The 27,974-nt window shown below is 40.2% G+C and overlaps 1 protein-coding gene across 4 annotated transcripts; it reads left to right on the top strand.

Moving 5' to 3' along the window:
* Positions 1 to 218: 218 nt before the first annotated feature.
* pkma (pyruvate kinase M1/2a) lies at positions 219 to 27,974 on the top strand. Of its 4 annotated transcripts, none has more exons than XM_057854718.1 (11): positions 219 to 377; positions 10,770 to 10,954; positions 13,132 to 13,223; positions 15,334 to 15,465; positions 15,548 to 15,734; positions 15,909 to 16,179; positions 16,385 to 16,535; positions 16,646 to 16,798; positions 17,861 to 18,027; positions 24,572 to 24,753; positions 26,993 to 27,974. In XM_057854718.1, exons 2-11 carry the CDS (start codon positions 10,798 to 10,800, stop codon positions 27,097 to 27,099), a joined length of 1,599 nt encoding a protein of 532 aa, XP_057710701.1. In that variant the 5' UTR covers positions 219 to 377; positions 10,770 to 10,797; the 3' UTR covers positions 27,100 to 27,974. The 4 variants fall into 4 exon arrangements, with proteins under 4 accessions (XP_057710701.1, XP_057710608.1, XP_057710424.1 ...); XM_057854625.1 differs by lacking the exon at positions 219 to 377 and adding an exon at positions 980 to 1,144; XM_057854441.1 differs by lacking the exon at positions 219 to 377 and adding an exon at positions 7,811 to 8,106.

The following is a 27,974-nucleotide window of genomic DNA, read 5'->3' on the forward strand; positions in this document are numbered from 1 at the left end:
GTCGAGCCAACGCGCTGCTGATGAATTCTCACGTCGTGATTGGCTGACTTCCTCTCGCGTCCGCATCGCAGGTCTGTAGCTACAGATCCTTCCGCAGGCGCGTGCCAACCTGCTACCAACCCGTTTGATTTTAGTACAAAATATAAATAATACGGAACTCAATTCCACAAGCGTAATATAATATGCAGCTTTAATATCCTGCGACAGAGCTGAAGTTGTTTTTTATTTTTTACAGTATGACATACAGCGTGGTCCCTCTTTATCTCGGAGGGATATATCTCAGCATCACGACAAAGTAGTTCCTCGGAAACAAGAGATCACCTTGAGCTGCTTGTCAGTGTTCTGGCATCACTACGAGCCGGCATCGTGAGAAAAAGGTGAGCATAACTAACCTCTCTGTTGCATCTTACTTCATTTAGACTTAATTTAGTTTTGTATTGTTGCTACAGTTATTTTTTCCCCTTAAATTATGTACTTCCTGAAATGCCGTCTCATTTTTGCTCCTCGTGACATGTCCGATTAGCGCTTATATCTCTGTTGCTACGTTTTCTAAGTATGTCCTTCAATGCCTAATGGTCAAATGTGCCCGCATTGCAGTGAGTTTTTAAATTGGGCATACGTGATGGAACTTTTCAGCCATCTTGAGAGTGACATTGCTGCGCGCTTTGCAATGCAGTCTTCCGACAACGTAATCATTGGAATTGTGTAAGTGGTGGGTACGCAATAAGGTCTTGGGTAACCTGGAAGGTCAATTTCTGCTTTTACTCATAGAAAAGGCATTTAATTTTCTGTTAAACGTGACTAAAGGGATGACTACTTGTATTCGACCCGTATTGTATACAGCAGTCTCCTGCTGTTAACTCGCTTTTTAAGACTTCCGGTTGTGGGCGCGGCGTCTTAGTCTTCTTAGCCCCCTATTGGTCGGTTTGCTCCCAAAGTTCTGACACGAGTAAATATGACGCAGTGATGCGAACGTGATATTTGACGCAACATCCACTCAGTGTAGTAAGTAGTAGTGGCGTTTTATTGCTGGCTGAACTTGTTTTCCTTGCATCTGTAAATCGAACGTTTGCATCAAAATGTCTTCGGAGGACTGTCAGTGTGTCGAGGACTGTGCTTGTGATGAGGAGGACATATTTCCCATGTAAGGGCTCTTTAAATAAACAATGGCTTTCATGTTTACAATTTTACTATTTGTACTGTAAAGACCACCTCAATTTCCTTGCATTATTGTGCAATGACCAGTCTGCATTCAGGAAGTTTAGATTTTTAATATTAAAAAAAGATCCAAATTATTAGTCCTATAAAGGGTTTCCCTAGGATTTTTGAAGCTGTGGTGGTTGGCTGCATTGGAGTTAGGCAGCCCCACTATATTGTGCCATGGCGAAATGGCTTCATGTCATGACAAATAAGATTTTTTTTTTTTTTTTAACAACATTATTTTTTTCCCAGGAAGAACCATTACAAAGATCTATTTCCAACGTTTGCGTTCTGCCTGGGAACACTTGAGTTTTACATTTTTATTATAAATCTTCTTAAGGTAAATCATCACGCAGTGTCGCAAAAGATGTTGGTTGATCACCGTCAGCTGTCTCTATAATCTGGATCAAGTACAAACAACATGGGAAAGTTGTTAAGGGCAAGCATACTGGTAGACCAAGGAAGACAACAAAGCGACAAGACGGAAAACTCAAAGCAATATGTCGTTTGGGACAACGAAACAAGTGGGCGGAGTCAATGTCTGTCACAGAATTGTAAGGAACCGCCTGAAGGAATGGGATTTACATACAGGAAAGCTAAATGAAAGCCATCATTAACATTTAAACAGAAAACAAAACAAAAGCCCCTTTCACACATACCGAAACACTGTAAAAATCCTGGGATTTAAACGGGCAGCCCTTGTATGTGAATGTAATTTCCCAGGTCGACTGACAATGAGATTACGCGGACATTTCCCGGGTCGGGTCTTAGTATAATACCCGAGAAAGTTCCTGGATGAGGTTTATGTGAAAGCAAGCGTTATATTCCCGTGTCACAGCACGATGGCTGATGACGTATTCATCATGGCGGGCCGGTTGTCATTTCCTCTTTCTTCGCAGTAAGACGAAAAGCGGTAAAGAAACATCGCAATTATCAGCATAGCAAGCTGGAAATAGCTAAATTAAACTGAAAACATAACGAAATTAAATTGCTACTGGATCGTAGAGCCAAGGAAGAGAGTCCATCGTCCATCTTTGGAAATGTGTGGTTTATTTTGTTGCCGATGTTAAGGTCCGCGACTGCGGAAACAAGTTTGCACCTCAAAGCACAAAACAACTGAGGGACGCGTTCAAGGGTTTATGAAATACAAACTGAGTATACATGATCGCGGAAAAGGGGGAATAACACAATGGGTCCGTGACAGTATGTCGGCGGGGATCAATAATGCTAACCTAAGCGCTAGGCAGAGAGCCATTAAGACAACAAAACAAATACACGCAAATACCAGTACAGCATGAGGGATTTAAAAAACAAAGGCGGCAGAGGTGTCGAATGGCGCCCAGCAGTTTAATATCTCGGCACCCTTCTCTTAGATCGCCTGGGCTTAAATACAGTCTTGATTAATTGGCTGTAGTTACGACGTCAGGAACGCTCCCAAAAACGGCTCTGTGAAAAAACACGAATTGACCAACATTGTGACATCTGATGCCGACCAAAAATGACATAATGTCCTGGTTATAGAATCGAGCCAGCAGCCCTCCCCACACAGAGCGCGCCAGTGGGCAACACGGGACAAGCCTGTGAAAGTGTCCAACCCGTGTCATTGCCAGGATATCTCGACATGCATGAAAGCAATGACCCGAAAAAATCCTGCATTCCCTTTCACGGGAATTTACCGGGATATGTTTGTGAAAGGGGCTATAGACTCTGGGTGACTGAATGAAAGACATATTTAGTGATGAATCGGGAATCTGCATTGGCCTAGGTGATAATGGTGGAACTTTTGTTTGGTGCAGTTTCAGTGAAATTTATGAAGAACACTACCTGTAGAAAACATGCAAATTTCCAGTCATTGATGATATGGGGCTGTATGTCAGGTAAAGGCAGTCATCACATTTTAAGTGATTTATATTACATTGATATTTTGGACACTTTCTTATCCCATCAATTGAAAGTGCGTTTGAGGATGAGGAAATCATTTTCAGGATGACAATGCATCTTGCCATAGAGCAAAGACTGTGAAAGCATTCCTTGAAGAAAGACTCATAAGGTCAATATCATGGCCTGCAAATAATACAGATCTCAATCCAATTAGAAGTCTGTGGTGTGGTGGAAGTTGTTGAAAAAATGGTCCATAACAAGGCTCCAACCTGCAAAGCTGATCTAGCAAAAGCAATCAGAGAAAGTTGGAGCCAGATGGATAAACAGTAATGTTTGTCACTAAGACCATACCTCTCAGACTAGAAGTGGTGCTACAAAGTACTAGTGGTGTGTTAAGTGTTCTTTTTGTCAGTTTTTTTTTTTTTTTTTAATGATTCCATATTTTTTTCCTTCAGCTTGGTCTTAAAAAGACAACCACGTCTTTTTTGTTTTAATGTATTTATTTTAGTGTTTTTTTAGCTAGAAAGTTGCCATTCAAAATGACTATTTTTGTGTTATGTCTGTTATCTGCTTTTTTACTACAAAATTAAACTACACGAACATCCTCCAAGACTGGTGATTCCATAAATTTTGCCAGGGGTTGTAATGCAGGCCTTTGTCTTGGGTCCTATTTGTCGAACCTTCCTCGAATGCGCCAAATGTTCTCTATAGATTAGGGCTGCAGCTATCGAATATTTTAGTAATCGAGTAATCGACTGAAAATTCTATCGATTAATCGAGTAATCGGATAAAACAAATATATTTTTAGGTGAAGAGCAATTATAGATTTACATGAGAAAACAAGACATTTTATCATTTTCAGTCAATCAATGTCTTTATTTTTTATGTATATTGTTGAAAACAGCGAACAATTGCATCTCAGATGTAACTAGAATTAAAAAAAAAAAAAAAAGACTAATTCACTGCTTTCACTCAAAAAACCTTTAGATCTTATTTACAATATATATATATATACTGGACTGTCTCAGAAAATTAGAATACACAATATTCTAATTTTTTGAGACAGTCCTGTGTATATATACAGGACTGTCTCAGGAAATTAGAATACACAATATTCTAATTTCCTGACTGTCTCAGGAAATTAGAATATTGTGTATTCTAATTTCCTGAGACAGTCCTGTATATATACACAGGACTGTCTCAAAAAATTAGAATATTGTGTATTCTAATTTTCTGAGACAGTCCAGTATGTATATATATATACACACACCTAAAAATGCCTTTACGCTTGATAACACACATCACTTAAAAGTTAGGATTTTCCCCCACGTTTTTCAATTGAATTTCTATTTGTGTCAAGCCATTTTTAAGTTCTAGTTAAGGTCCTGATAGGATTTTGAGTTTTTGCACTGTTCAAAATAAATGTATGATACAGGCTGTATTGGAGCACATTAGGGACTAGTGCTACTTGGTGTTTTATCCAGCAATGACTACTGAGCTAAAATTGATAGTTAGCATTATTGAGTTTTTATTTGACACCCTTATCACTCCACAACGCTATGTTATGTTAAAGCCTGTATGTAAGACACGTTAGCCACACATCGAAAGTGGTTTTAATTGATTGAAACCTAGCCCTCCGCAGGGCTAACGTAAGATGAGCTAGTAGTGACAGTAACGTTAACCTTATATATTAGCGCTTAGCGCTTTTTATTAGCGCTTAGCGCTCTACTGCTTTAAGATGGCGGCTGTTTGCTAACGCTGCCCAGACGCGGCCTAGTCTGTCATTGCGCATCTAGTTCAACATACATGTGATCTCTATGAGACTTACCAGAGGCTAGCTGCAACTAATGTAGCATGTGCGGGCTAGTATTTAGCAACGTCGGCGTCGTTTGTAGCGGTTGTCGGCTGCAGTAAGTTTTTTTTTTTGCTTCTTCCTCTACGCACGTGACATCAGCGCGTTGTCCCGCATTAAAAGTAGTCCGAGCAAAACGTGATGCTTAGAGCTGTCAAAATAAACGATTACTCGAGGTGAATAAAACTACTCGGATCAGTTTTTAAACTCGAGTTACTCGAGTTGCTCGAGTATTCGTTTCAGCTCTACTATAGATAAAGATCTGGACCGCAGGCTGCCTATGTAAATAACTGGATCCTTTTCCTATGCAGCCATGAAATTGTAATTAATGCTGCGTGTGGCCTGGCATTATCATGTTGAATGTCCTCTCTGATAGAGACTGATCTCTGGATGGGAGCATACACTCACCGGCCACTTTATTAGGTACACCTGTCCAACTGCTCGTTAACACTTAATTTCTAATCAGCCAATCACATGGCGGCAACTCAGTGCATTTAGGCATGTAGACATGGTTTAAAACAATCTCCTGCAGTTCAAACCGAGCATCAGTATGGGGAAGAAAGTTGATTTGAGTGACTTAGAACGTGGCATGGTTGTCGGTGCCAGAAGGGCTGGTCTGAGTATTTCAGAAACTGCTGATCTGCTGGGATTTTCACACACAACCATCTCTAGGGTTTACAGAAAATGGTCCAAAAAAGAGAAAAATATCCAGTGAGCGGCAGTTCTGTGGGCGGAAATGCCTTGTTGATGCCAGAGGTCAGAGGAGAATGGCCAGACTGGTTCGAGCTGATAGAAAGGCAACAGTGACTCAAATAACCACCCGTTACAACCAAGGTAGGCAGAAGAGCATCTCTGAACGCACAGTACGTCGAACTTTGAGGCAGATGGGCTACAGCAGCAGAAGACCACACCGGGTGCCACTCCTTTCAGCAAAGAACAGGGAACTGAGGCTACAATTTGCACAAGCTCATCGAAATTGGACAATAGAAGATTGGGAAAAACGTTGCCTGGTCTGATTAGTCTCGATTCCTGCTGCGACATTCGGATGGTAGGGTCAGAATTTGGCGTCAACAACATGAAAGCATGGATCCATCCTGCCTTGTATCAACGCTTCAGGCTGGTGGTGGTGGTGTAGTGGTTTGGGGAATATTTTCTTGGTACTCTTTGGGCCCCTTGGTACCAATTGAGCATCGTTGGAACACCACAGCCTACCTGAGTATTGTTGCTAACAATGTCCATCCCTTTATGACCACAATGTACCCAACTTCTGATGGCTACTTTCAGCAGGATAATGCGCCATGTCATAAAGCTGGAATCATCTCAGACTGGTTTCTTGAACATGACAATGAGTTCACTGTACTCAAATGGCCTCCACACTCACCGGATCTCAATCCAATAGAGCATCTTTGGGATGTGGTGGAACGGGAGATTCGCATCATGGATGCGCTGCTGACAAATCTGCACCAACTGTGTGATGCCATCATGTCAATATGGACCAAACTCTGAGGAATGCTTCCAGCACGTTGTTGAATCTATGCCACGAAGAATTGAGACAGTTCTGAAGGCAAAAGGGGGTCCAACCCGTTACTAGCATGGTGTACCTAATAAAGTGGCCGGTGAGTGTATGTTGTTCTAGAAGCTATATACCTTTTTATCATTGACGGTGCTTTTCCAGATATGAAAGCTGACCATGTCACAAGCGCACATGCAACCACATAAAATCAAAGATACAGGCTTCTGAACTGAGCACAGATAACTTCAGTCATCCTTGTCATTTTTAGCCTAGAAGACATGGACTCCCAGTTTTTTATGATTCGTCCGAGCACAGAAAAATTTTGCACTTTGCCACACTCCATTTCAAATGACCTCTGGCCCAGAGAAAATGCCTGCACTCTGGGTCCTGTTATTACACTAGCAACGGTGGATGGCACAGTGGCTTGTGTTCACCAACAAGGGTTTCTAGAAGTATTGCTGAGCTAATTCTGTCACTTCCTTGACATTAGCATTCCTGTTTGTGATGCAATGCAGATCTCGAGCATCCAGTATGGTGTTGAGATTCAGGGATTTTCTGGGATTTTTTTTCAGATTTTCAAGGAATTGTTGGATGATCTTATGCACTGTAGATGATGATGAGAACTTCAAACTCTATGCAATTTTCTGCTGGGAAAAAAAAAAAAACTTTCCGGTATTGCTCCGCTATCTTTCTGCGCAGCATTTGGGGAATTTGTAATGCTCTAATCATCTTGATTCTGAGAGACACTTCTACTGCGAGAAGCACTTTTTATACTCGAACTGCCAATGGACCTTTAGTGGCAATTGATCCTTCAGCTGCTCTTTATGTGCGATTAAGTTTTTCAGACTTGATGCTACACACCTCAACTTTTTAAAGATTTGTTGACGCAGTGGAAGTTAAAATCAACATATTTTCCCTTTTAAAATGATACATGCTCTGACTTTAAACTTATTCATCTGTGTTCTATTTTATATAAAATATTGAACGTCCACATCATAGCGATGTTTTTATTCATAATTTGTGTATATAGCATAAGCAGTGGGGAGAACAAGTATTTGATACACTGTCAATGGGAAAACCCATTGGCAGTGTATCAAATATTTGTTCTCCCCACTGTATATAGTTGAAACAACAATGCCTTTACAGGTCACAGCCAAGTTGTGCACTCTTGACTAGGCAATAGTCATTCTCACACAATCAATCACTATAATCATGCCCCAAATTACTATTCATTCATCCCTGAGTATTGGATTTCTAAACACTCCCTGCATGGTGTATGTTATTATTAGTCTATGCCTGTTTTAAAGCCCGCGGTGTTGTATGTCCAAGGCTGGTAGTGACATTGAGTCTAGTGACTGTACTCTCGTGGTCACTGCCTCATGTACGGCCATCTCGTTGTAACGTCATGGCGATTGCGCAGTCACTGTGGGAGCTCTCTTTGCCCTTCATCATTATCACTGAAAGGATTTACTCTTGAGCTTCTGAAAGTCTTGTCACCATGCACGAGTGCCTTGGCTGGCATTTGCATCAGGCCTGCGACTGCAAGCTATAGTCACTTATTGCAGACCGACGCAGGCTCCAACACGCTTGGCTTCCTCTTGAGGGCAACACCTGCTGCGTGTTCAATTGTCTCCAAAAGGACCAGGAAGATATACTGGGGGTATGTAATGGATGAAATGCAGCAAATTGGTAGAGTCAAGTGATGATAGACGTTATCTTGGTTGTGTTGAGCTGCTGTCCAAAATGTCACGACACCCTAGTTGTAGTAATCTTGGATATTGTTGTTGTACTAGGGCAGTTATCAGTAAAATGATAAAGCTGTTGGAAAATACGGTGTGGGAAACTGCGCTCAAGAACATTTTAAAGAGTGAGAGCTTGCCACTAGTGAGAATGAGTTAGGGAAGGATTTGAGGGGATTATTAACGGTCGGCTCTTAAATTAGCCTCGCATCTGTGTCAGGGTGACTGCTAACGGCCCATGAAGGCTACTCGGCTGACTTTGTTTGAAGCTGACATGTGAGCCATGTCGCTCATAGAGGGCCTTTCCAGCCTACTACGTAACGCTTGTTATTGCCATAACAAAGGGGTTGCAAGCAAGACTGAATGGATAGAAAATACCACTGTACTCCTTTTCTTTATACTTTACATTTGATCCTACTACTAAGTCCAGGTTGTAACTGATTGGATAATGCACCTGATGATCACTCTTAACATGCTATACAATTGAGAATAGACCACCATAGGAGGAATTGCAGAATGTAGTAGTATCGTCCAAGAATATAGGCAATGTTTCTTCTGAATTCAATTCATATAATTCCAAGTCTTACAGATTTAGACTGCAACTTGTTTTCAAAAGTGAAAAAATGTCATCGCCTTACAACAGCAAATCAATCAGATGGTAGTGTTGCGGTTATGGACATGGTTTGCATTTCGCATGTGCCTCTTTAGTCTACAGAAATCTGATTGTCGTGCCACCCAACTGCAATGCACACCTGATGATTGAAATGTTTTCAGTGTTCATAAATATAGACTGAAAAATGGTCATTGCAGTGGCTCCCTGTGACTCAGCTGCTTTCCTCTTCCATGGCTTTTGCTGCAGTACAGCAGGATGTGACTGCAAGCACGTACAGCTCTCCATAGCCACTAACTTGTCTGCTTCATTCTCGCCGCTATTACATAACCAGTCAGCAGGGCACTATGGAGGCACACGGTAGTTGCCTGAAACGTGGAAACCAACACCATTATCCATTTAAATTGAATGTTGACATAGAAGTAGCGTTGTATCATTATGTCATGAGGTTATGCAACCAGTCTTTGTTAAAAAGAAGCAATAATTTACACTTTTCATATGTTGTTCTTTTTTATTATTGATTTGAATATGCCTTGTGTATGTATGTTATCCAGCATCTAAAACCTGTAATAATCTGCCTGGGGAAAGTATGCTAATTTCGGTCCGGTCAATGGGTTCATCATGAATTGTTGCCATTGGCAACACAGTGGGGGTGGCTTGTAGACGGCACGATATCCACATGCAAGTCTGTACAGTTAATGTTGAAAGTGGACATCTTGTAAATTCAGTTTTTTCTGGTTTGGGGAAAATTGGTACCTTCCCAGCAAAAACAATGCAGTACCACATATTTTCATTATTTTACCTCAGTATTTTTAAAAATGCCATGTGTAGGTTAATATGGAGTGTAAATTCTCCAAATAAGATGCTAAAATCATCTGCTTTCTTCAAGCTGTTAAATAAGTACAGTACATGATGTGAATCTACATAAAATTCTCTTCAACTACAAGTAACAGGGTAGAAAGCAAGTGTGAAGGGGCAAGAATGTAAAAAGACCCTTGGAAAACTGTTAGTATTGACTAGAGCTGGGAATCTTTGGGCACCTAACGATTCGATTACGATTCAGAGGCTCCGATTCGATTATAAAACGATTATTGATGCACCCCCTCCTTTTTTTTTTTTTTTATGTTTTGTACATTAGAACCAAAATTGTTCAAGAAATACTCTCAGGCTAAACCAAACTACTATTTCAGTATCAAGTTAACATATAGCAGTAAACAAATATGCAAAAATAACAGAAAATAAAAAACTCCAGTCCCAAGCAGCTTTAAACTATATTCAATTCATTTAATGTTGTGAATCAACCGTTAAAGTTGTTAAAATTGCTCCCGTTATTCCATAATTTCCCTTTTGTCTACTTTCGACATGTGAAAGTTTTAAAACTATTTTAAAGATAGATTCAAGTCAATATTTTACCGATTTTGGAGTATTTTAGAAAAAAAAGTTAATTAGGTTCGCTTGGAAGGTTCGCTACAACAGCCTTGCAGGGAAGTGTACTGCTTTAAGATGGCGGCCGTTTACTAACGCCCGCATCTAGCTTTTTGTAGATGTGCTGCTAACGCTATCGAATCTATAATGCATCTAGTCCTATATAAATGATATCTACCATAAACTGTGTCGATGTACTTTGTATCAGCTTTTCGGCAGCAGTCAGATATGTTGTTGTGTTTTTTTATCTCGTGGCATGAGTTGAGCTAGAGCCGTGAGTTGAGCATTGGCATTACTGGAGAAGCATGATGTTTAGCTACTCTCGCTCCGTTCCTCATTGACCGCGCGGCACGCTGAGTGTGTTGCACTTCCGCTTTACTTATATTATTTCACTAATCGGAATTTGGATGTCTGTGAATCGTTCTCGAATCTTCCACGGCCAATCGCGAATAATCTAAGAATCGGAAATTTTGCACACCTCTAGTATTGACACTTGATTGTGGAGCAAATGATGTAAATTAAAACCTTTGTCTTAAATGTGTCCATCAGGATCTCTCCAGACTCCCTAATAATCGCCATGCCTCAGCCAAAGATTGTCGACATGGGCTCCGCCTTTATCCAGACGCAGCAGCTCAATGCCGCCATGGCTGACACCTTCCTGGAACATATGTGCCTCCTGGACATCGACTCAAAACCCACCACCGCTCGCAACACTGGCATCATCTGCACCATTGGTATGTTATGTAGACCCAGGGCTGTTTTGTCTACCTTGACAGTTAAGTGCCAGGCAGTTTAGGCAATGATAATATTAAATACACAAGTTTATTTTTTAATTGTCTTAAATCAATAAAATTAGACAAATTCTTCATCTGGAAGGGAATCATGTAATGCCACGTAGTTCACACATCCATCCATGTAATATGTAATTCTCATTTCAATATATTTTTTTTGCTTAAAATATTGCATAAACAATCTGCAGAAAGTGGGTGTTTTGGTAACATCTATCGTGAAACACAATCATATCAGTATCACAACTGCGTTAATGACAGCTTTCAAATTTGGCAAACATGATATTTATGGTAATATGGCTGATGAAAACACCACTAAGTTGAGCAACAACTTTTTAAGTTATATGATATATATAAGATATATGACGGAAAACACTCGGGTGACTGGAAGTTCCGCTCCAAGACCTCCAATTTGGCCAAATTTCAAAATTGTCCTATATGCATGCGTGATACATCATTGTAAAGCTTAAAATCTCAATTTTCCGGGGGAAGAAAATTTTTGAACTGGAGGGCATTTTTTTTTTTTTTTTTTTTTTTTTTTTTGAACCCTTAACCCTAACTCTAGGTTAGAGCATGAGAGAGCATAATTAAAGACACCATGATATCAGTGAGCCTTGTTTCGATCCAAAAACACACAGCCAGACTTTTTGGGGATTTTATGGGTGAAACGCGGTAATATAACAAGTGTTGCGATGCAGAAATAGCAGACATCAAGCAGAGGTCGAGATTTTCTTTTTCAAATATTTACCCTTTTGAATGTTTTTTTGGGATCGATTTATTTATCAGCTAAAATATGGGGGAAAATGCGACAGTAACAAAAAACAAATACAGTTAAGCGAAAGTTATAAGGTAGATATTCGTGACTTATTTACAAACACAATTTTTTTCTTTTTGACATACTTTGTTTAAAAGTTTAAAATATGCGAGTGATTAATTTTATGAAGACGTTTTTTTTTTTTTTTTTTTTTTTTTTTTTTACTAAATATTAGACATCACTTAATGATTCTAAGCTAAAAAGGATAGACATTTCGAATAATAGATATAATTACTTAACTTTTTATGGCTGGGTTGAAACAAAAGCGTTTGCGTGGTGTGTGTAAATGGGGGTCTCCAGGGTAAAACAGACAAATTGAAAATAGTTCGGTGGCTTAATACACCATGAGACTGCTATGGCTTCATATAGATATATTGTTCTATCAAACACAACAGTTCTTTTAGCTTAAAAGACAGCAGTTTATTTTAAAGAGCAAGAGCAGAAACTTTTTCAGCCTTGCCTGTGTTTTCCGCCATATACAGGGTGTCCATAAAGTCTCTTGACCATTTCAAAAATTTATCGAAAATGCAATTGATTAGATATTTTATTCAGATTTGTTCTATTGTATTCAGCGTTTATTGAAGTTTTTTAAAAACATTTTTTTACCTCTTTTAATACACTTCTACATGGGCACCATTAGTTGCACGAAGCACAAATGACTCTTCTGCAAATGTTTACCTTGGCCTTTTAACTCAATATGTGGCACCAAAACTGAATGACCTTCAACCAACCGTCATTTTTTAGCAAGACTGTGAAACACCACATTGTGGGGTGATTGTTCGTGGGTTCCTCAATCAGACATTTCCAGATTGGAAGGGATGGGCCAATTCCTTGGCTGCCACGTTCACCAGATATCACTCCCCTGGACTTCTTTCTATGGGGCTATGTTAAAGATATCGTGTATCGAACAAAGATCAGGGACATTACTGACCTTAAGCGAAGGATTACTGATTACATTGCCACAATTGATGAGGCTATGCTACAGCGAAGTAGCGTCGAGTACCGTCTTGATATGCTTCGTGCAACTAATGGTGCCAATGTAGAAGTATATTGCAAGAGGTAAAAAAAAAAATTCAATAAACGCTGAATGCAATAGAACAAATCTGAATAAAATATCTAATCAATTGCATTTTTAATAAATTTTTGAAATGATAAAGAGACTTTGTGGACACCCTGTATATATTTTTTTTGCCAGTATTGCAAAGGCTGCCATCAAAATTATTCCAATGTTTAGTTGGACGTATTGCCTACTAGCAGCTTTAATTTGTATTTTTTTTTTTTTTTTTACTAACATTCTTATTTTTTCCAGGACCAGCCTCACGATCTGTGGAAATGCTGAAAGAAATGATCAAGTCCGGAATGAACATTGCCCGATTGAATTTCTCCCACGGCACACACGAGGTGAGCTGTTTCATAACTGGCATATTTGAAACTAGTGAGGGTGAGCTCAAATGCCACCTGAAGGCTGTCACGTTTGACCTGTGCACATTCAAATCCTTATCATAGTTTTTGCGTTGTTCCTTTTTTGGAATCTTTGCTTTTTGCAACTTGGCAAACATTGCACGTAACTGCGATTGCAATGATGGCTGCTCATAAAATGGCATGGATTACACTAGTGTAACTTTAAACACAATTAGGCAAGCTGGCATAGTTATCAACTTTCAGTAAGTGGATAACCATGGTCAAGTGGATGTGATCTAGCCAGTAAGTTTTCAAAGTTGAAACTCGGGGCATGAATACAAATTGACTGTCAAATCTGATCTAAATTCATGAAAATATTAATGATTTTGTCAATTTAAGACTCCCTCATTAATATTGGCTCCCAATGCTGGGGCATACACGTCCAATCGATTCTTAGGCGTAGATCGGTAGCCTGCCTTGCAGTGAATGAGTAAATAATGTAATTGACAAGAATGTCATTCTTGGAGCTCGAGGTTTGGTTCCTGGTTAACAAGTTCTCATTGTTGGCACTAATAGGAGTTAACATCAAAAATGCTTTTCACTACCTCAACAGGCTACTGTGCTGGAATACTGTAGTTCAAGGTTGTGTTTTACTGCAGTTTTCCATGGCTGTGAAGGGCAGCAAATGTAATTAACTCTGAAGGCATTACTAAATACTGTGCTTCTCTTCATAGACTACAACCACGTGCAGAAACTGGTTGTTAGCGGGGAAGAAAAAAATTGGCATCAATAAGTTTAGAAATTGCTCCATTTGAGAATCATTTTCCTGAAAAGTGAGTCATAAAGGTTACAGTGGGCCTACTAATATTTACCATGATATATTTACAATACAAAATTTGACCACATTGAAAATGTCACAATCATACGTGGACATAAAGTGGAGGCAGATGGGCAGTGCGCCCCCTCGTGGCCAAAAAATATCATTGCATGTGATTGACTCTTCTATAAATCAATTTAAAATACCTACCCAGTAAAATGATGTCTATAAAAGTTGTAAAGCTATAAAAATAACAAAAATGAATGATATGAACAAGAATCCTACAAAATATTTCATAATAGGTCAAAATGATTTTTCGAACAGAGACTGTGACTACCACCTTAAAGACTGTCCTTTGCTTTGCTTAGTCAAAACTACAACTGAGGAGGCAGGATGGATTTTCGGAATTTCTTTGTTTCAACATCAACATACCCCGTGTGACCCTACCCTCCCAATTTTCTAAAATGGCGACAATCAACAAAAAAAATAAAGTTGACTGCGATGGCCGACGGTTCAAGGATAGGTGGAAATTGGACTATTTCTTCACTAAAATACGCAACAACTGTGCCTCATTTGCAAAGAGACTGTCGCTGTTTTTAAAGAGTTCAATGTGAGGCGATATTACCAAACAAGACACGCTGACATGTACGACAAGATTACAGGGAAGATACGTAGGGACAAATTGAAGCAACTTGAAGGTAGTTTAATTTTACAGTAGCACTATTTCACAAGAGCCCGAGAGCCGAAAGAAAACTCCACAAAGGCTAATTGGGAGATTGTTGAAATTATTAATTTAGAAAAATAAATCAGCAAATGTGACACACAGATTGGCCTGCTAAAATTTGCTTAAATATATTGTTCTACGTAAAGGAAATCAGCCAAGATCGGCCCCCCACATTTTTACCACACCAAATCTGGCCCCCTTTGCAAAAAGTTTGGACACCCCTGGTCTACAATAAAGTCTCATCATGTTCAAGGTATTATAGAGAAAAATGGGCTGCCTCAAAGTCTTTGGGTGTGGCTTAGTTGGAAGTGATAGGTCTTGAAACAGATAAATAACTCAAAACGCACTCCTAAAACACTGAAGAGTGGCTAAAAATAAAACGATGGACCATTTGGGCTTGATATAAATATGTAGAAGGAGCTGACTGAAACAGGCCATTGTAGTAATTTGCTCATGAAGTCTAGGCTAAAATACCTGGTAAAAGTTATACAAATTGTTTTGATTGCAGTGATTGGCTCAAAAGGTTCGAGGTACCAGCATAAAATACCATTTTTTCCCCCCCTTCTCAGTACCATGCTGAGACCATCAAGAATGTGCGTGAGGCATGTGAGAGTTTCGAGCCAGGTAGCATTCAATACCGGCCAATCGGTATCGCCCTGGACACCAAAGGCCCGGAGATCAGAACCGGCCTTATTCAGGGAGTAAGTTCACCATTCCTGTTCTATCATGTTTGTTGAGACTTGAAAATAATGTTGACCTGGGGACAATTTTGTGGTTTGACAGAGTGGCACTGCAGAAGTGGAACTCAAGAAGGGCAACATTATCAAGATCACATTGGATGACAGCTATCAGGATAAATGCAGCGACGAGATCCTGTGGCTGGACTACAAGAACATCACCAAAGTAGTAACACCCGGCAGCAATATCTACATTGACGACGGACTCATATCGCTGCAGGTCAAGGAGATCGGTAAGATTTGTTCATATTTAAAAAGATATTTTTGGTAACATTGTAAATATTTACACTAATATATAAGTAATTCAGCCTAACCAATGGAAAGTACAATACATTTAAGATTTCACCTTTGTAGTATAGGTCTTGTTTAATGTCATATTTTTTAATTTAGACTATTTCTTCCTCCAGGCCCTGATTTCCTTATGTGTGAAATTGAGAACGGTGGCACCCTGGGCAGCAAGAAGGGCGTTAACCTGCCCGGCGCTGCCGTCGACCTGCCCGCCGTCTCTGAAAAAGACATCCAGGATCTGACATTTGGCGTGGAGCAAGGCGTTGACATGGTGTTTGCCTCTTTCATCCGCAAGGCAGCAGACGTCCACGCAGTCAGGGAAGTGCTGGGCGAGAAAGGCAAAAACATCAAGATCATCAGTAAGCTGGAGAACCACGAAGGCGTGCGCAGGTGTGTGCTTAACAAGTTGAGGCATAGCTGTATTGTTTGCGTAAGGATATGAAAAAGAAAAAATGAGGCGTCATCTGATGAGCTATTATTGTGAAGAAGCAGTTATGTGGAAATGCTGATCCCTGGTGGCCACTTGGGAGCACTACTACAAAACTGCGCCACCTCCTGATATACTTGTGTAACTATAGTTTTGTGCTACTTTCAGGTTTGACGAGATCATGGAGGCCAGCGATGGCATCATGGTTGCCCGTGGTGACCTTGGTATTGAGATCCCCACCGAAAAAGTCTTCGTAGCCCAAAAGATGATGATTGGCCGTTGCAACAGAGCCGGAAAACCAATCACCTGTGCCACTCAGGTCAGACATTTGAATGCCTTTGTCATCTGCGCTGCACATTTATATCTGTGTGTTACGTTTCATCACATTAAATGATTTTATCCCAAGCCTGTCGAATTGTCTGTCTTCAGATGCTGGAGAGTATGATCAAGAAGCCACGACCAACCCGCGCCGAAGGGAGCGATGTCGCCAATGCGGTACTGGACGGGGCTGACTGCATCATGCTGAGCGGCGAGACCGCAAAGGGAGACTACCCTCTTGAGGCCGTGCGCACACAACACATGGTCAGTTAACATCTAAAAGAAGACTTGTTGATGCAGAAACCCTTTATTAACAATATTGCATGAAGAGCTTTGACTAATGCTAATCTGATGTTGCATGATTGTCTTTTTTGTAATGAAATGCTGAAGGTTAGTATTAGGGTCAGACAAAAACATTTTAGTAGATATAGAATTAGGAATTTTAATCACTCAGTATTCATTATTTATAATCAGAGGGGATTATAAATACAGCAATATACACATATACTGTACATTGTGAAACAATTGAGGAACTCTACATAAAATGGTCTCTCTTTAGAGCTGAGATTTTACTTTGAATTGTAGCGGGTGTGTAGCGGGTGGGTGCGTAGTTCTCAGTGAGTTAGACTCAAACTGCTTGCATGTGATGACTTTCCTGACTATATTGAGATTCATACAAGGTGCAAGGCAGCTATTGCCTTCCTGTATGAAGTTTGCATTCTTCCCTTCCTTCAGTCGGTTTTTCTGGGTATTCTGGATTCCTCACACATTCCAAAACATGCATGCTAGGCTTAAGCCAATTGTTACTTGTACTTCTGCTGTACTGCACTTGCCCTGCAATTAACTGATGACCAGTGCAGGACGTACCAATCAGGAGCCACAACCCATCCCTTTTCATTCAAATGATGGTCAATGTGGCATTTCCTGTTCCACTTGAATGAGAGCACAAACTAACAAAACATCCCCATACACTGCAAAACTCATGGCAGCATCATTCTTAATTCAAGAACTTTGAGAAAACTTTACTATCTTTTACTCTGCTTTCTTTTTCTATTATGTTTCATACTTCTTCCTACTTGTTTGTGTACTATTGTTTGTGTACTATTTTTTAATCCATTATGCTTCTATTCATTATCATGAATCAAGCTGAGGGTTTTGGTTAATAGTTGTGTTAACAGTAGTCTCCTTTCTCTCTCTCTCTCTCCCCCCCTCAACTGCACACTCATTTCTTTTTTTATGATTAATTCCTCCATCCTGATCATCCTGTGTGTGGTGTTTGGTGGGTTGCTTTTTGCTTGATGCATCACGCCATCGCTCGCTTGCCAGATTGCTCGCGAAGCCGAGGCGGCCATGTTTCACCGTCAGGTGTTCGAGGACCTGCGTCGATCCACACCCCACTGTAAAGACCCCGCCGAGGCCATCGCCATCGGTGCCGTCGAAGCCTCCTTTAAGAGTCTGGCCTCAGCCATCATTGTGCTTACTGGCTCGGGAAGGTAGGCCGGGTGTCCTCGCTCTTTACGGCGCTTGTGTCGGCTATGAGAGGAAGAGTAGGGACAGACAGGGACTTGTTGGAAACCTGGAAGAAGCTAGTTATCACGTCATTAATCTTATGGTAGTTTTGACATATTTGCAGACTTTTTAACCGTGATTTCACATGCACTTCCAGGTGGCAAAAGCTTCGATCATAATTACAGCTGGGCGATATGGTTGTATTTGTTTGATTTTAAATTTTTTCAAATCAGATTAGATTTTCTCCCTTTTTTTTCTGGAGACATAAGAACAAAAGAAAGAGAAAGCTGAAAACAAGTTAAAACCATATCTAGTCACTCAATGAACTCAGTCGCTGTCATTCCATTGACGGCACTAGACTGCCAATCCATTTTGACTGGGCGGTTTGACAGCCAAGACAGTGATCTCTGTCAGCCCTCCTAGTCAAAATGTAGTGGACATCTTGCGCTGTTAATGGCATTTAAATATGAGCATTCACAGCCAGTCCTCCCAGTTTAAATGAATTGAACGCCTATCATTATCAATAGCAGGCAATTACTTAAATACTAGAAATTGGTTTTTGTTTTTTATTATGTATATAAAACCAAAAGTCACTTGCCCTATAAATGTTAAACATAAGTAATATAAAGTGTAAAACCTCTGAAATATATTTTTCTCCTCTATCTCTCAATCTATTGATTGGTTTGTAACTTTTTGCAAAATTTTCTATTTGTAAATGTATAAATGTTATTGACTCTTTTAATCTTGTCCAATCGGTGGTCGGACCTACCCATCAACTCGGCCACACGCTTGATTTGGTGCTATCACATGGGTTGTGTGTGTCCAATCTGAACATTCATGATGCAGCATTTTCAGACCACATGCCCATTGTATTTGACGTTCCTATTCGGCGGGAAGCTAAACTTTGCGCACCCCCAAAACGCTGTCGCACATTTCACTCCTCCTCTCCAGCTCTTTTCTCATCGACTTTTTTGGATATAAGCAACGATCTCCCTCATTCACCCGAGAGTTTAAATACTGACGAACTGGTTGCTTCTTTTAATACTGTTTGCTTACGAACATTGGACACGATCGCTCCCCTAAAAAATCGGCGCGTCAAACCAGCACCGGAGCCCTGGCTTAATGACGTCACTCGCGCCGCCAGACGAGAGTGCAGGAGAGCGGAGCGCTCTTGGAAAAAGGACAAGCTGCACGTTTCCTGGGAGATCCTAAAGGACTGCTTGGTGAAATATCAGAAGACTGTGAAAGCTGAGAAGCACAAGTACCTATCGGAAATTATTGCTCGTAGTAGTAATCCCCGTGCTCTCTTCAAAACTATAAATTCTGTCCTCGATGCTCCAATTTCCCTAGATCCTGATGCATCAAATGAAAAATGTGACCGCTTTCTTCAATTCTTTATTGACAGAGTTGCTACAACTAGAGCCTCTATTTCACCATTTTGCAATGATCCCTCCGTTCCCATGCGCTGTTCATCTGTTTTCGCCCAGTTTGAGCAAGTTTCTTCTTCTTTTGTCGAAAACATTGTTAGTAATATAAAGCCCTCCGGTTCCCCCTCCGATGTAATTCCCCCTCGCTTATTTAAAGAGGTTTTTGACATCATTGCTCCACACGTCTTAAAAATTATTAACTGTAGTCTCCTTACTGGCACATTGCCATGTGACTTTAAGCATGCAGTAGTAGAACCTTTATTGAAGAAGAGAGGCCTAGACTCCACCCTCTGTTCAAATTTTAGGCCCATTTCTCATCTTCCATACATCTCTAAAATACTAGAAAAGGTTATCTATAGTCAGCTGCTACCATTCCTTGAAGAAAACCAGATTTCGGAACCATTTCAGTCTGGTTTTAAATCCCTCCACAGCACTGAGTCGGCACTTTTAAGAGTATCAAATGATATACTTCTGGCAACAGACTCTGGCAAGTTTGTTGTTTTAGTTCTTTTAGATTTATCTGCAGCATTTGATACCGTAGACCATCAGATTTTAATTTCTCGTCTTGAACACAGTGTGGGTATTCAAGGTGTCGCTCTTGAATGGTTTAAGTCTTACCTAAATGAGCGGAGTTTTTGTGTGAAAATGGGCAATTTCATGTCCAAAAAGGCATCGCTTCCACATGGGGTTCCCCAGGGATCTGTTCTCGGCCCTCTTTTATTTTCACTTTATTTATTGCCTCTTGGTTCTGTTTTTAGAAAACATGGTGTTTCATTTCATTTGTATGCTGATGACTGTCAGATCTATTTTCCATTGGCGCAGAATGGCACTTTCTGTCAACTTATTGAATGCCTCAACGATATAAAGTCGTGGCTCTCATGTAATTTTTTAAGTTTGAATGACAGTAAGTCTGAAGTCATGGTGTTCAAACCGAGTAGCCAGGCCTCCCTGAATGTTGACCTCGGTTCATTGTCTCCGTTTCTTAAGAATTATGTCAAAAATCTAGGGGTCCAATTTGATGCTGATTTTAAATTTGAGAAGCAGATTTCTTGTGTTGTTCGGGACTGTTTTTATCAGCTTCGCCAGATTGCTAAGGTGAAATCTATTGTTTCACGCTCTGATATGGAAAAATTGATTCATGCTTTTGTCACAACTCGGCTGGATTACGGTAATTCTTTGTATGCAGGTGTCGGTCAGGCGGCACTGGCCCGTCTGCAACTTGTACAAAACTCTGCTGCTCGACTCCTAACTAGAACCCGCAGGCGTGAACATATCACCCCAATTTTAGCATCTCTTCACTGGCTCCCGGTACATTACCGAATACATTTTAAGATATTATTATTTGTTTTTAAATGTTTGAATAATCTTGCGCCGCCATATTTGTCAGAACTGCTTCAGCCTTACAGCCCAACCAGAACCCTCAGATCAGCTGACCACCTGCTTCTAGTAGTCCCAAGATCAAGGCTGAAGCTTAGGGGTGACCGTGCATTTGCGGTGATGGCGCCCAGGCTGTGGAACCAATTACCACTTACTATTAGACAGGCCCCCTCACTTACGGATTTTAAATCACGTCTTAAAACATTTTATTTTTCGTCAGCTTTTAATGTGCAATGACAGTTTATGACCTCGTCTTTTATTTATTTTATTTTATGTGTTTGTTTTATCTTTCAAAGTTGACTTATTTTGCTGTGTTTTGCTATGTAAAGCACTTTGGTCTCCTTGGCGGATTTTTAAATGTGCTATACAAATAAAGTTGATTGATTGATTGATTGATTTCTAAAAGCATAAATAACAACTTTTTATTTATATATATATATATGTATATGTATATATATATTATATATATATATATATATATATGTATATATATATTATATATATATAAATATAAATAATCATCCACAATAATAAACGTCATACATAAAATTATTGTCCAGGCGTAATGGTAATACTGTACAAGTAAACACGCCCTTTTGTGATTTGTGACAGAGCTGTTTTGGTAAATGGTTTGCCTTCTTTTCTGCGGATATTGGAAAGGAGTTAATTTTACTTTATTAGTCAATTTAAAAAGGAGTGGTGGAGAGGCGCAGTTATATAAACAATGGCTAATTACAGGATTTTACCTGTTTTCTTTGTTAAATAGTACATTCTGTGCTGTACAGATAGCAGGGTTTCCCGTAGGAGTTTTGAAGCTCTGGTGGTAGTGGGCTGCATCAGTGTTGGAAAGCCACATCATGTCGTGCCGTGGTGAAATTGACAGATATAAGTTTTGATTAAAATTTTTTTTTTTTTAAATCCAAGAAGAATCATAAGAAAGATCTATTTGCAAAGTTTGCATCCTGCCTGGGAACACTTGATTTTCCTGGATTTAAAAAAAAAAAAAAAAAAATTGAGGGCTCTTTCATAAGGGAAATCAACATTAGGTGGTCCATTTTTAGTCAATGTGAGGCATGCTGCCAAATGGTCTCCCTGCAACTGGTACTTTAGGTCTGTCTTCACCTACACAAGAATTAAAAAAAAGAATGAAATGAAGATGCACAAGCGTCTCTAAACTTACATTGTACAGTCTGTACATTGCACATTTGACCAAATGTCTTACCCTGTTCATTGCAGAGAAATCTCACAGTTCACTGTTGAGATTGGCACTTCCAACGCAATGGCCGACAGTTGGCTCAAGCACGAGTACAGCACTCCCCATTTATCAGTCTGCGATGCCATCTTTGATATGATGCTGACCTTAGCAACTTCTCTCGTTCCAAAATATTTTAAAATACTCATCTGAAATTACGGTCAGTGACGAGTCATCAACAAACTAATGTTAAGCTTATACCAAAATTTCACTAACTTGAAAGACCTCTCAGTGGGTTTTTTTTCTCCTGATTTTAACTCCACTCCGATGTCAGCCGCAAGCTTGCACCAGTAGGTCCGATGCGATTTAAAAAAATAAAAATAAAAAAAAGTGTGTAAAGGAACAATTTGTATTTGACGTGCCATTTCAGATGACTTGAAGAGAATATTGTGTAAATATATTCATTTAGACATCTTGTTAAATTACACAAATTATAAATTAAAATAAAAAAAAAAAACCTTCGACTCACGCGCCCGTTATACTGTACCGTGTTTCAAGACTGGTCGGGTGGGCTCCCGACATCACCGCCGACCCCTGACGGCCGGTGAGGGTGAGATTCCCGCAAAACTTAAAAAAAAAAAATTTTTTTTTTTTTTTAATCTTTTGCAAGGCATGGCGGCTTTTATTTTGCTGTGTTAGTGCGCCACAGTCTATTACGTACATGTAAGGCAAACCCTGAGATAGTTCTTGTAAACCAGGGTTTACTAAATTCAGACCTCGGTGCCACTTTTCCTGTCGTGTTTTCAACGTCTCTCTCCCCTAACACACCTGAATCAAATGATAATGTCATCAGCAACCTCTCCAGAAGCCTGATAATGATCCTGATTATTTTAATTCAGGTGTGTTGGAGGAGGGGGACATGGAAAATACGATAGGAAAAGTGGCACCGAGGTCCGGATTTAGTGAACCCTGTTGTAAACAGTGAAAAGAGGGTGGTCTAAACTCAGAAGTGATGATGAAATAAATGCATTATTTTCTTTCAATTTTTACTTAATTGTACTTAGTTTTATAGCTGTGCAAATGCTCTTATCAGCACTGCTTAAAGTAGTGTTGATATCTACATTGCCGTTGTTTTGCTACATTATGTACTTGAGGAATTACAACCCAACCAAACTTTAAATTTTTTTTTTTTTTTTTTTTTATAGTTGAATATTTTTAATGGTTTTATCATAACAAAGCAACATACAATAGCATGTGTACGAACAAACAATAACAGAATATTAATGTTATCCAAAGATTGACATGGAGGCAGCCGTCAGTGCACACACTCACTGACAAAAAAGAAAAAAAAACAACAACAACATGGACACACAATTCACAAGTACATAGTCTGGGATACAAAATACGGCTACTTGGTTTGGAGTTTCCACTCCAAAGACTCAAGAGGGAACACAGGCTCTGTGGGTAGGTAAGTAGGCAAAACTGAACGGCACCGGAGTGCATTTCATAGGGCGTGTATAAATTCAGCAATGGCATTGTTTTCAAAACAGTTAATGAGAATCTGGTTCAATTGAAATTAAAGCTAAAGGGGACGGAAGCTTATAGAATAACTTAAGGTGAGGCAAGGCTGTAACAGCTTGGATGATTGTTAGAACTAAAGAAACATTTTAAATATAATTGTGAAACAATGCCTTCCGCAAACCTCATGATGGTGTTGTCTTCATTTGATTTGTTTATTATTAAGGAACTTGTGGTGAGGGTGGAGCGCTGTCAAGCCTCACCAGTTTTCAATTTAGGTCAGCAGTCCTTATTGTAATTCTGCCACATGGAAATGCCCTGCAGCAGTGTTTTTTTTTTTTTTTTTTTGGTCTTAAGAACGGGCCTTTTTAAACACAAAGGGTGTCTGTTAACCAGGAGACTTGGTGACGTGATTTCAAGCTCTTCCAGGATGTGTGAATGCCGTGTGTGTGAGATAGAAAGTAACCTCACTCCTTCCCCAATTGGTTTCCCCGGGGCTGGCTTAGATTGCGCGCGAAGCCGAGGCAGCCACTTTCCACAGGAAGCTGTTTGAGGCGCTGAGGAGACATTCCCACCTGACCAGAGATCCGTCCGAAGTTGCGGCTATCGGAGCAGTGGAGTCCTCCTTCAAGTGCTGTGCTAGCGGCATTATCGTTCTCACCAAGAGTGGGAGGTAAGATACACGGATGCTTCTGGTCAACTTGGGTAAGTAATGAAACCCAACACTTTGGTGACATAACCCTTACTAACTTTTACTCTACCATATTTTTACAAAAAAGTAGAGTGTAAACTGTAATAGCAGTTTTCATATAGCCAGGTGTCCCGATACTTTTCCCATTGCAGTGTGTGTGTGATTGAATGTGGCGTTTTTTTGCACTGTTATGTAGATGAGACAAGACAGCAAAAGACAAGTTCACTCTGGATATTTGTGGCCTCACATGCCCTGATGTTTTAAAAAGAAAAAGCTCTTTCAAAATTATAAGCTGTGCTAAACTTCTTGTATGTTTTTTGCAGGTCCGCCCACCTTATCTCCAGGTACAGACCCCGTGCTCCCATCTTGGCTGTGACCCGTAATGCCCAGACTGCCCGCCAAGCTCACCTTTACCGCGGGATCTTTCCAGTCCTCTACACAACTCCCGCTCACGACGTGTGGGCTGAGGATGTTGACATGCGTGTCAACTTTGCTATGGATATGGGTAAAGCAGCAGTGTTGATTCTCTTTGAGATTCTTTTTATAGGAAATCTTTGCCAAAGTAGAGCAAAAAGTCTGTTGTGCCTTAAGCTCCGATATAAACATTCCCTTCTTGAATATAAAGTAGCAAACTAACAAAATAAAGAATTGTGAGCACATTAATGTGAACATCTGAAAAGCAGGTTTCATTTACAGTGGGGCAAATAAGTATTTAGTCAACCACCAATTGTGCAAGTTCTCCTACTTGAAAAGCTTAAAGAGGCCTATAATTGTCAACATGGGTAAACCTCAAGCATGAGAGACAGAATGTGGAAAAAAAAGAAAATCACATTGTTTGATTTTTAAATTTATTTCCAAATTAGAGTGCAAAATAAGTATTTGGTCACCTAGAAACAAGCAAGCTTTCTGGCTGTCAAAGAGGTCTAACTTCTTGTAACGAGGCTCCACTCGTTATCTGTATTAGTGGCACCTGTTTTACTCATTATCGGTGTAAAGACACCCATCCACAACCTCTGTCAGTCACACTCCAAACTCCACTATGGCCAAGACCAAAGAGCTGTCGAAGGACACCAGAGACAAAATTGTAGACCTGCACCAGGCTGGGAAGACTAAATCTGCAATAGGTAAAACACTTGGTGTAAAGAAATCAACTGTGGGAGCAATTATTAGAAAATGGAAGACATACAAGACCACTGATAATCTCCCTCGATCTGGGGCTCCATGCAAGATCTCACCCCTTGGCGTCAAAATGATAAGAACGGTGACCAAAAATCTCAGAACCACACGGGGGGACATAGTGAATGACCTACAGAGAGCTGGGACCACTGTAACAAAGGCTACTATCAGTAACACAATGCGCTGCCAGGGACTCAAATCCTGCACTGCCAGACGTGTCCCCCTGCTGAGGCCACTACACGTCCAGGCCCGTCTGCGGTTCGCTAGAGAGCATTTGGATGATCCAGAAGAGGACTGGGAGAATGTGTTATGGTGAGATGAAACCAAAATACAACTTTTTGGTAGAAACACAGGTTCTCGTGTATGGAAGAGAAAGAATCCTGAATCACATCCGAACACCATACCAAGTGTGAAGCATGGGGCTGGAAACATCATGCTTTGGGGCTGTATTTCTGCAAAGGGACCTGGACGACTGATCTGTGTAAAGGAAAGATAGAATGGGGCCATGTATCGAGAGATTTTGAGTGAAAATCTCCTTCCATCAGCATGGGCATTGAAGATGAGACATGTCTGGGTCTTTCAGTATGACAATGATCCCAAACACACATCCAGGGCAACAAAGGAGTGGCTTCGTAACAAGCATTTCAAGGTCCTGGAGTGGCCTAGCCAGTCTCCAGATTTCAACCCCATAGAAAATCTGTGGAGGGAGTTGAAAGTCCGTGTTTCCCAACGACAGCCCCAAAACATCACTGCTCTAGAGGAGATCTGCATGGAGGAATGGGCCAAAATACCAGCAACAGTGTGTGAAAAGCTTGTGAAGAGTTACAGAAAACGTTTGGCCTCCGCTATTGCCTACAAAGGGTATATAACAAAGTATTGAGATGAACTTTTGGTATTGACCAAATACTTATTTTCCACCGTGATTTGCAAATAAATTCTTTAAAAGTCAAACAATGGGATGTTCTGTTTTTTTTTGTTTTTTTTTTCCCCACATTCTGTCTGTCATGGTTGAGGTTTACCCATGTTGACAATTACAGGCCTCTCTAATATTTTCAAGTGGGAGAACTTGCGCAATTAGTGGTTGACTAAATACTCCCTGTACAAGGAGTCAAATGTATTAATTACACATAATTAATCACAAAGGATCAAACGAGTCGTGAAAAACTAAAGCATCCTTATCAAATGTGACATTTTTCGTTGAACAATTTTTAGGTACGCCTACTAAATTGATGCACCAATTAGCTCAGCTAACAGTTCAAACGGATTTCGCTTTCAATGGCATTGAATGAGTTGATCATTCCACTTGCCTAACCAATTAAAAATGCCTACCATGTCCAAATTCAAATGTTAACTGAAACAAGTCTGTCCCCTTTTAAAAAGTCAAAGTACTTGAACTCAATATGAGCATGCAACCCTGCTCAAGAATTTAGTTGTTCTCATATAAGACACAAGCCTACCAGCTTGTGGTGCAGTGCATAGCTATAACTTCATAGTGGGTGTTCGCATGACATTTTTGATGCATCGGCAAAGTTTATTCTTTTGTTTTTGTGTTTGTGTGTAACCTACAGGCAAGGTGAGAGGCTTCTTCAAGGAGGGAGATGTTGTCATCGTCCTGACTGGGTGGCGTCCAGGCTCTGGTTTTACCAACACCATGCGTGTGGTTCTAGTGGCCTGAGCAACCAGAACAAGGGTCCACTCCCTCTATACCCGCTCTAACACTCCACTGTTCGTTCTGACTCCTATGTGAACTATTAAGGGTATTAGGCAATTAGCTCAAGAATAATTATAGACCAAAATTACAAAACAATTATTCTTGGTAGGGTTATTTCTGATTTTGCAATTTTCACTTCCTGGTCCATTCCTTTCATGTTAAATTTCCCTCAGTGAAACCAGTTTTGAGGGTCAATTCAGATTGACGCACATTGACCAGAAGCTGCTGTATTTATTCACTGGAGACGCTTGTATTAAATGCAATCACCTTAATCTATTGACAGATCCTGGTGCATGCGCATTGCCGCTGTCATTTGGGTGGCGCCGCGTGAACACGAGTCCAGTTTTAAAACGTGACACCCATCGATCGAATAAGTGAACAAAAACAAATGCATTTTCATCCCACTTCTGCCACGCCACCCAAAACAGATCCTAGTCATAGTGCTGTGTGTATGAAGTGTCTTCTATGCTTGGGTGTTGCACTCCTAATCTCCAATGTGTTACAGTCTATTATACTTGACTATTATGTACGGTGTTTTGTTCGGGGCATTTCAGTCTATTTTGTCCAACTGTAGAGTGTGTGGATGTCCTGTTGGATTTCTGTATTTAAGTTAGATGTGTCATGTAGCCTTACGTGTGTAGTTGATCATATCTAAGTTGGCACTTGGAAGTCTAAGGAATTGAAATAGCACTTGGAGGGGATTTTTTTTTTTTTTTCTTCGTCGCTGTTGTTTGACACGCTTTTGATTGTTACACTAGAGCTATGTGAGCTTGAAGAGGTCATGTGTAGCTGGTTTGTCACCAGACTGGATTTCATCAATAAAAATGCAAGTACCTAAA

Source organism: Corythoichthys intestinalis, chromosome 1, assembly GCF_030265065.1.
Source record: "Corythoichthys intestinalis isolate RoL2023-P3 chromosome 1, ASM3026506v1, whole genome shotgun sequence".
Classification (NCBI taxonomy): Eukaryota; Metazoa; Chordata; class Actinopteri; order Syngnathiformes; family Syngnathidae; genus Corythoichthys; species Corythoichthys intestinalis.

Bases quoted from the DNA above. Each gene is read 5' to 3' on its own strand.
- pkma (XM_057854441.1), top strand. From the start codon at position 7,826: ATGTACGGCCATCTCGTTGTAACGTCATGGCGATTGCGCAGTCACTGT. The intron at 16,180-16,384 runs GTGTGTGCTTAA...TGCTACTTTCAG, and splicing joins AACCACGAAGGCGTGCGCAG to GTTTGACGAGATCATGGAGG. The intron at 16,799-17,860 runs GTCAGTTAACAT...CTCGCTTGCCAG, and splicing joins CCGTGCGCACACAACACATG to ATTGCTCGCGAAGCCGAGGC.